Source organism: Xyrauchen texanus, chromosome 39, assembly GCF_025860055.1.
Source record: "Xyrauchen texanus isolate HMW12.3.18 chromosome 39, RBS_HiC_50CHRs, whole genome shotgun sequence".
NCBI classification, from domain to species: Eukaryota; Metazoa; Chordata; class Actinopteri; order Cypriniformes; family Catostomidae; genus Xyrauchen; species Xyrauchen texanus.
In genome coordinates, this window is record NC_068314.1 from 35024429 (window position 1) to 35034691 (window position 10263).

Genomic DNA, 10263 nt, shown 5'->3' on the forward strand with positions numbered 1-10263 from the left:
ATGGAATGAGTAACCAAATTCAGTCTGATCTCATGAAATTTACGTGACCGTGGCAAACCTTGGTAACACTTTATTTGGATGGTCCCAAGTAGATATTTAACTGACTATAAGTGTCTATTTAACTGACTGTAAAGGGATCAGTGGAAAAGATGGGCAAGGAAGAGGCGAGAACCGGCTTGACGATATAAATCATAGTTTAATGGTAAACTTAAAAGACAACACAAACACACATGACGGACATGTCCGCTAACGATCTCTCTCTCCCGCACGGCCCTCCGCAGTCAGCCTTTAAACCTCACGGAGGCATAATTAGCCTAATACGGGACCGGGTGTGTAGGATCACGACCCGGCCCCGCCCTCCACCCTGCCACACTGACTATAAGTGACTTATCAACTGGCTTGGTATAGCTATTAAACAGTGTTTCAACAAACATTCAGTAGACTATCAATAGCCTGTATAACAGCAGCAAAATAAAAGTTTATCGACTGACTTACTATAGCTAGTAAACAGTGTTTCAACAAACATTCAGTTGACTATCAACAGCCTGAACAGCAGCAAAATAACAGTTTATCAACTGGCTTACTATAGCTAGTAAACAGTGTTTCAACAAACATTCAGTACACTATCAATAGCCTGTATAACAGCAGCAAAATAACAGCTTATCAACTGGCTTACTATAGCTAGTAAACAGTGTTTCAACAAACATTCAGTACACTATCAATAGCCTGTATAACAGCAGCAAAATATCAGTTTATCGACTGACTTGCTATAGTTAGTAAACAATGTTTCAACAAACATTCAGTACACTATCAATAGCCTGTATAACAGCAGCAAAATAACAGCTTATCAACTGGCTTACTATAGCTAGTAAACAGTGTTTCAACAAACATTCAGTACACTATCAATAGCCTGTATAACAGCAGCAAAATAACAGCTTATCAACTGGCTTACTATAGCTAGTAAACAGTGTTTCAACAAACATTCAGCAGACTATCAATAGCCTGTATAACAGCAAAATAATAGCTTATCTACTGACTTGCTTGCTGTAGCTAGTAAACGGTGTTTCAACAAACATTCAGTAGACTTTAGGTAGCCTGTATATAGATCTTTACTAATGACCTTTTAATGAAGTGATGTTCTCAACAATAATGCAAGTAGGTCATTAATAAAGATCTATATACAGGCACACTGAACAGAAACACTGTTTACTTGCTATAGCACCAAGCTGATAAGTCACTTATAGTCAATTAAATATCTACTTGGGACCATCAAAATAAAGTGTTACCCAAACTTTTTGCAAACCAAAATTGCGTGCTGCATTGCATGTTTGGCTGCAGTTTCCCAGTGAAATGTCCAGTGGGGGGCGCCAAAAGCGAGTCAAACGGTGTCGTTATCAGATGAGGTTTGTAAGGTGAATTATAGATGAATGTTTCGATGAGTAAAACGACCTCCTTAATTTAATTTACTTAACTGATAGTGTCCAAAAAATGTATTAGAGGTGAAGAAAACAGACATCATTAACCTTAACCAGTGCCTAAACCTAACTGATAATGTTTTAAAAGCAAAATAACATTTTTACTGAAGCAACCATGTGATTTTGTGCCAACCACGTTTTCATGTGACTTTGGACTTATGTTCACTTTTGTTTTGGGCGTTCTTGGCCGAGCTCGAACGGCAGTTTGCCATGTTCAAAGACCTCTATCAGGTGAGCTACTGTGCAAGCTAATCATGGTGGAATAAGTGTGTGAATGTAGGTAAGTCTGTATTACAAGTGTTAAAATATATGTTTTTTAAATGATGAATAAAAGTAAAATTGTTTCAATATCATAACATAGCAGTGTGTGAGTAATAGTATGAAATGTAAGTGTTTTTAAAGCCGTTGTACTCGTGATACATGTGACAGTAATAAAACACACATTTGTTTTAGCGCCTCTAGTGTTCATTCTAGGAAACTGCGGCAAAGCGTAGAAAACTGCCTAGAAAACTTTGTAAAAGTCAGTTAGCAAAAATTTTGTTATAGTAACGTTCATTCAATGAGACTAGGTTGATCAAGACTTGTTCTCAGACGTTTTCTTTCTTTAAATAAAGTCTTGGATAGGAGGTTAGATAAAATCTGATTCCTGTATTGCACCGATTTTTTTAAGTCTAAAAGTCGTTCCTTTTCATATGTGCCAAGTCGTATGATATCTTGCAATTACGTACTTTCGAGTTGCCATGAGACTCTCTTGGAGGTGGAGCAATTTATTACATTTTGATGAAAGATTACAAAGTGTGATGAGGATGAGGGCGGGGCTGAGCCGTGAGTCCACATGGCCGGCCCCCAATCGGGCTAATTAGCCCAGGAGAGTGAGGCCAAGCCCTCCTCCTCATCACTCAAAGATGCAGCGATAATCGCTCGCAATAAGACCAGCAAAGTTCACATTCAAATGCAGTTTCTCAGAAAAAATAGGAATCAGTTGTACACTTTGTACAGTATCTGTAAAATAGCATGTGCTTTATGAAATATTCTCACAGTGTATTTATGATGCTAGTGTGGTGAACCTTTTCATTCATGTGCTTTCTAGATTTTTTCTGGCTATTTCCTGAACGCAGGTATTCGGGTCAAAAAGTACATGAGTCACAGATGTGCCTTGTACTTTTGTCTGTCTGCAAACACCACAGTAACATTCTGTATCGCAAATAATGCCGATGAAAAATAGAATCAGAATGAGGTAGATTTAAATGTCAGCATTTTTCCTCATGAATATGTATGTTTATGTATTCATAAGAATAAATTGGTGTTTTTATTTGACTACCTGCCATTTGTACTCAATTTAAGGGCATTCCAAAGCTAACTGCCATCTTTGGAATGTCATTGTTCATTGACGTTTGACTGGCCGCTGCATGTAGAAGCCAGCTCAACTGACCAAATGCACGCCGGTAAGACACCAATAGTGGTGCATCAGAGACGAATAGCTAAGTTAACATGGAGTTTGGTGGCTTTTCACAGATAAATGGCTCGTTTAAGTTGGGGGCTGCCAGAGTGCTCTCTGGGTTGCAGTGCCTAGCGCCAGCTCTGCAGGACAACGCCAACATGAACGGCACTGCGGAGCAGCAGGATATTCTGCCTCCAAACTGCATGGTCAAAGAGAGATGGAAAGTGGTGGGTATTTGTGAGACACACAAACGTAATACACACACATTCATACTGATACTCCAACACAAACACCAGGTGACTATGACAGTCCATTTATTTAAAAATCCCGGTCCGTCTTCTCAATACAATTGCAGTTGATAGTCTCACTTTAAAGCTAGAGTAGTTTCGCTTAAAAGTAGACCATGTGTTTGTTTTGTGTGTCATATTCCATGTCTGTTCCAAAGGCGTACGCTAGGTTTCGGTGAGAAACAACCCATAATTTAAGTAATTTTTTTGCATATTCATGAGCGCTATGAGAGAAGGTTTAGGTGATAACTTGAATTGTTCAGCGCTAAAAGCAACTACGGTTGATTTAATGCATTAATAAAGTGTGATTATTATTAAAAATGACGCTTAAAACAATCGGAAGACGATAAACGGCTTATATTCAATGATAAAAAAGTAATTCAATAAAAAGGACTAATTACTAAAATATTGTAATCAGATTACTGACTTTACTGATTAATTAATTGAAAAAAGTAATCACATTTCTAATGACTTTTGTGTAACTTTCTAAAAAACACATTTCCAAAAGAATTAATGACAAACGAAATAATGTCTATTTTCCTCGTCTATTTTGACTCTTTATGGGACCTTCAGCCCTAATAGATGAACATACAGTATTAACATAATTCATGTTTTAAATGTATTCTACATATATCATATTATTTAAGTAATATGTGTTTACTAGGGTTACACATTTCTAAAACCTAACCGAAAGTCAAGAGTGCGCTACAGTACATTTTGTACTAAAAAGTAACTCGATTACAATATTAAATTACTTTATAATTAGATTAGACCTCTGTACGTAAATCAATCAAACAATATTTTGACTTCTGAAGCCACTATTTGGCATGGCAAAAAGATTTTTAGCCTATTTTTAAGATTTACGCATCTCAATTTCATAGCATGATTGAATTGCGTAATCTAAGGCTTGAAGAAATGCATGTTGTATTAATTATATTTTTTTGTAAAAGATCACGCAGTTCAGTTTGATTGAATTTTGTAATAAAATTAAAATGCTTAAATCTTAAAAATTGGCTTAAATATTTTTTCTTTTGATTGTTTAATCAATGATTTACTCGTCTGCCACAATGATGTAATGTCTTCGAATTATCTGAATTATTTATTATTTTTATATTTATTTGTATTTGTATTATTTATTGAATTAGCTTTATTCGGGGGGATTTTCAGCTATTATTTATTTATAAATATATATATATTTAAATAATCAGCATGTACACGTTATGATGTATTTCAATTAAGAATTTAAATATAACATTTTATTATTATTATTATTATTATTTTTTTTTTTTGTGAACTGTTCCTTTAAATGGTATGCAGTGACAGGACCTAATATGCGAACGCTCCCTTATACTGTATATTTATGTAAACTCGAACCTTAAATCTTGTAGTTGTATAAAAGAAAACACTATTTTTAACTACTCAGTTTAATTTTAGACCTAATTTAATGTTAAAACTCCAGAATTACACATTTTGATATGTGGGGTTCCCAGAAAAACACTGTGTGTGTGTTTGTGTGTGTGTGTGTGTGTGTGTGTGTGTGTGTGTGTGGTGTGTGTGTGTGTGTGTGGATAAATACTGTATATATGAGTGAATGAGCCTCATCTTTATCATCTCTTCTGTGCTTTGAGTAGATTATGTAACAGTAATACTAATCGCTCTTTTGACCCGACAACTGGGACTGTCTTGTCAAAAGACATCACACAAAGAGATCAAAAATTCCCAGTACGTTGGAGAAGACAATTTTTGCACATGCCTGATGAACTAGAAGAGAGAGTGACGTGTTATTGACTGTCTTTAGGTCATCTTACACGGTAACAGTTTTAGTTAGTGTTTCGTCAGTTTGACATTTGGCACAGAAATGAAGGCAAAGCTCAGTAATGTTTCTTCACATGCTGCACTATAGCGATCTATAGCTGTGCCCTCGAGATCAGTCTTGAATAAAACCAGGATCATTCACATCTCCAATAGAAAGCAGATGTATACTAGTTTGTTACAGGATTATTTCGTTTATCTTGTAGTATGAGCCCGGGATGAAATGGAGTGTAAAATGATGATATAAAAGGCCTTACTGAAGCAATTGAAATGCAAATATTTGAAGTGTTTTTCTTTTGCTCATTATCGTTATTTCCCAGATGCTGCTCTAAGAGACATTTGGAAAGGCTGCAGGCATTTTTGTAAGAACATCAGAGATTCACAGCTCTAACGTTTAGAGGAAAACACAGCAGCGGTTTCACTCGCACCTCAAAATCAATTCCAAATCCAGACAGCTTCTTTTTCTGTTCCTCTTTGATGTCCAGTTGAAGAAGATAGGTGGAGGGGGATTCGGGGAAATCTACGAGGCGTTGGACCTGCTGACACGGGAGAACGTGGCGTTAAAAGTGGAGTCAGCTCAGCAGCCCAAACAAGTCCTGAAGATGGAGGTAGCGGTTCTGAAGAAACTGCAGGGTAAGACATGACTGGCATTAGGTCTTTGTGTTTTGGTATCGGGATGATTTTGACATTGACAGGACACAATATAAGTATGAAAGTCCTCACAGACATATAATGGTGTTTTAATAGGCTAGTTGTTGTTTGTAAGTTACATTATGAGTGTGATTTTTTTCATGCAGGGCTTTTCAAGAGTATAAAGCTGTTAAGGCTGGCCACAGAATCAGCGTAGAACATGTGTATGGAGATCAGATTCATTATGAATGAAGTGGCTGTTGCATGGCCTACGTGACAGAGAACACACACGCACGCACGCACGCACGCACACACACACAAACACACGCACACAAACGCACACACACACACACACACACACACACACATACAAACACTCACGTTGTGTTTCCATGTTTTATGGGGACTTTCCATAGACATAATGGTTTTTATACTGTAGAACAATTCAACATTTAAAACAATATAATCTATCATCACTAGAACCATTTAAGAAAAGTTGCTCCTACTCGCTAGCTTAAAGCTGCGTACAGTTCCGCATATGCGTGTAGGTTGTCGAGAACGCTTTATACATTTTTTGGCAAATTCTACACTGTGCTTTAACATTGTCCGATCATTAAAGTGGTTCAAATGCTGCTGTGTTCACTCATTTCCTGCTTTGCTTTGTTTCACATGTTTTCCTCTCCTCTCCTGAGTTTGACGTGTGTGTGTGTGTGTGTGTGTGTGTGAGTGTGTGATGGCTCGCCCTCCCTCATGCCGTATAATTGGTTGACACCTGTGTATGATTGACAGGAACAGAACGTGAGGCTGATCAGACAGTCAAATTAAGTCATTTAGTGCCGCTGCCCCTAGTGGTAGGATCATTTCGTGTGTTGTGGCTATTCCGTTGTGTTGTGGCTATTTGTTGTGTTGTGGCTTGTCGTTGTGTTACGCTTTTTGTGTTGTGTTGGCTTGTTCGTTGTGTTGTGAACTTATGTTTGCTTTTGAATTGTTGTGTTGTACTACTGGGCCACCGAGAGATCAGATTCATTATGAATGAAGTGGCTGTTGCATGGCCTACGTGACAGAAACACATAGCAGCCTTTAGTTCACACACACACCGCATGCCGCATGCACACACAACACACACACACACACACACACATACAACACACACACACACACACACACACACACACACACACAAACAAACACACACACAAACACACACACACACACAAACACACAACACACACACACACACACACACACACACACACACATACAAACACACAAACACACACTACACAAACACACACACAAACAAACACACACACACACACACACACACACAAACAAACACAAACACACACACACAAACACACACACACACATGCTCTGATGATTCAGTTTAGCTGTTATTCATCGTGAAGAATGACTAGTAAATACAAAGCACATCATGTGTTTACATATTTGCATTTGGCATATACTTTTGTCCATTGAAGTGCATTGAAGCTAATTAAAGCTTTTTTGGGTTCCCTTGAATCAAACCTGCCATGCTCTACCAGATGAAATACAGGATAATGTATTTTTAGTGGATGATGCTTGTATTGATATCTAGAGAGCAGGATGGCAGATATATACATGATATCTGTGTTGGGGAAGTTACTTTGAAACTAGCTACTCGTAACTTAAAGTAGTTCAGCTACTTATAGTAAAAACAATAAATAAAGTAGTTAGAAGATTATACTAAATATAAACTAACAAAACTAGAAAACATCCTTTTTATTGAACCGAGTCGGAATGTAATGCTAAACAGCAGCGGATAACTAAACATTTTGCTTTAAAGGGATAGTTCATCCAAAAATGAAAATAGTCCTCTCATCATTTACTCACCCTCATGCCATCCTAGATGTGTGTGACTTCATTTCTTCTGCTGAACACAAATGAAGATTTTTAGAAGAATATCTCAGCTCTGTTGGTCCATACAATGCAAGTGAATGGTGACCAGACCTTTGAAGCTCCAAAAAGCATATAAAGGCAGCATAAATGTGAGCCATACGACTCCAGTGGTTTAATCCATATCTTCGGAAGAGATATGATAGGTTTGGGTGAGAAATTTGTACAACATTTAAGTCCTTTTTTACTATAAATTGTCCTCCCTGCTCAGTAGGTGGTGATTTGCACAAATAGTGCAAATTGGCAAAAGAAAAAGAATGTGAAAGTGTAATTGGAGACATCCAAATGTATCTGTTTCTGACCCTCACCTTTCATATCACTACTGAAGACTTGGAATGAACCACTGAAGTTGTATGGATTACTTTAGTGCTGCCTTTATGTGCTTTTTGGACCCTCAAAGTTTTGGCCACCATTCATTTGCATTGAATGGACCTACAGAGCTGAGATATTTTTCTAAAAACCATTTACATTGCAGAAGAAACAAAGTCATGAGAGAATTTTCATTTTTGGGTGTGTAAGTGGGTTAAGGGAAAGGAGGAAGCGAGAACTGGCTTGACAATATAAATTATATTTTAATGAGAACTTAAATGAAAACAAACATACATAAACACACAGAGCAGGTGCCTGTAATTCTCTCTCTCGAACCATCGTCACCGGCCGCCTTTATCCCTCGCGCCCCCATCAGGCTGATTGGGGACCTGCCGTGCGTTGTTCCAGCCTGGCCCGCCCTCCTCCGCTCTACACTCCTCACACCGTTGCCTCAGGCCGGGGGCGTGCCTTGCGCCACATCTGCCGGCGGGTCATCTCCGCCTTCCTCGACCTGGGAGGAGACAGGAGGGCAAAAACAAGGGAAAAGGCCAACACCGAGCGACAGAGAGATAGAGAGAGGAGAGAGAGAGATGGAAAAAAACTCACTCACGTGGTCCTCGATCAATCCTCCACCCTGTCAGGCAGACGGCAGCTGCTCCTCCCCGGACGGACCGGAGTCAAACCGACCCCCATCGGCGACTTGTGGCGACACTCCTCCGCCCCTGGCAGCTTCCCTCCTCCCATCGCAGACGGCGGTCTCCTCTCGACCCCTCCGCGTTTCTGGGGGACGGCAGGGCACTCCTCTGCCCCTGGCAGTGGCTCCATCATGCCAGGCGGTCCGGGAGTCCAGTCCCCACTCACCCCGCGGACGGCGGTCGTTCCCCGCGTCCGGGCGGTTGGGCTACTCCGTCCCCCGGCGGATGGCAGCGGCGTCCCCCTGGGTGGACGGCAGTGTCGAGGACTCTGCGACGGGCATCCCTCCTCCTTCCCGGGTTTTGGCACCAATGTAAGTGGGTTAAGGGAAAGGAGGAGGCAAGAACCGGCTTGACAATATAAATGATATTTTAATGAGAACTTAAACAAAAACATACCAACATAAACACACAGAGCAGCTGCCTGTCATTCTCTCTCTCTCTCTCAAACTGTCGTCACTAGCCGCCTTTATCCCTTGCGCGCCCCATCAGGCTGATCGGGGACCGGCCGTGCATTGTTCCAGCCAGGCCCCGCCCTCCTCCGCTCTACAGGGTGAACTATCCCTTTAAGTGAATCAGTGAATCATAGTGACTCATGTAAACTAGCTCATCGCTCTATCACAACACGTGACAATTGGAAGGTCTCTCACATTGTTATTAAATATCATTAATAAATATTTTTTCATGTGTCCTGCCCATGTTGATGTATTTTTGTCTTTTACAGGTAAAAATCATGTGTGTAAGTTCATTGGCTGCGGGCGAAACGATAAGTTTAACTATGTCGTCATGCAACTGCAGGTAAACAATCTAGTCAAATATTATAGTCACAGCAAAACATTTTAATAATCATTGAATACATCTGTGACGAGATTTACAGGTGAAGTGTGTCATATTTCTTTCCACCCATAAACAACAACCGTATAGCGGGGGGAGTGTTCGGGAAACTTGTTTGAAAATAGTGATCATTGAAATTCCATTGGTGATGCTAGTGCCTCAGAAATAGCCTTAAAGGAACAGTTCACCCAAAAATGATGATTCTCTCAAACTCATATGCGTTTTTTCCTTTGTGGAACACAAATGTAGATGCTGTATTTTGATGGAGATATGAGCCGTTTATTTCCATACAATAAAAGTTTCAAGCTCCGAAAAGACATAAAAGCAGCATAAAGGTAATCCATACTACTCCTGTGGTTTAATCCATGTCTTCTGAAGCTTGTATAGCGCTCTGTGCATCATGCGCTAGGAAGTGCAATTGGGCTTGAACTCATGATCGCACCAAGGAGACTGCAGATGTCACGATTTATTGTGAAAAAGATTTATAATTCAGAAGACATGGATTAAACCACTGGGAGTCGTATGGATTATATTTATGCTGCATTTATGTCCTTTCTGGAGCTTGGATGTGATGAACCCCATTGACTTGCATTGTGTGGATAAAAACATCTTATATCTCCATCAAAATAACTTGAATAGTCGTGTTGGGCAGAAGATAGAAAGTCATTTGATTTTGAGATGGTAAAAGGGAGGAGAGAGTAACTGATGAGAGAATTATGTTTTTGGGGTGAGCAATTCCTTGAAATCAAAAGCGTCTTTCTCAGATGCTTCCCAGAGAGCACAAATATGAACACAACATCTGTGAGTGCCGGTGTTATGGAGGTGTGAGCGCTTTCCTCACACCTTTG

At 39.6% G+C, this 10263-nt stretch overlaps 1 protein-coding gene across 2 annotated transcripts in view; it reads left to right on the plus strand.

Annotated features, from left to right (window-relative positions):
• LOC127632798 (tau-tubulin kinase 1-like) overlaps positions 1-10263 on the plus strand; it is a 41657-nt gene that overhangs the window by 7352 nt on the left and 24042 nt on the right. For both annotated transcript variants that reach the window (XM_052111571.1, XM_052111572.1), the window contains exons 2-4: positions 2991-3143; positions 5501-5648; positions 9306-9379. In XM_052111571.1, the coding sequence (XP_051967531.1) occupies positions 3075-3143; positions 5501-5648; positions 9306-9379 (291 nt within the window). In that variant the 5' untranslated portion in view covers positions 2991-3074. The remainder of the gene's footprint in view (positions 1-2990; positions 3144-5500; positions 5649-9305; positions 9380-10263) is intronic.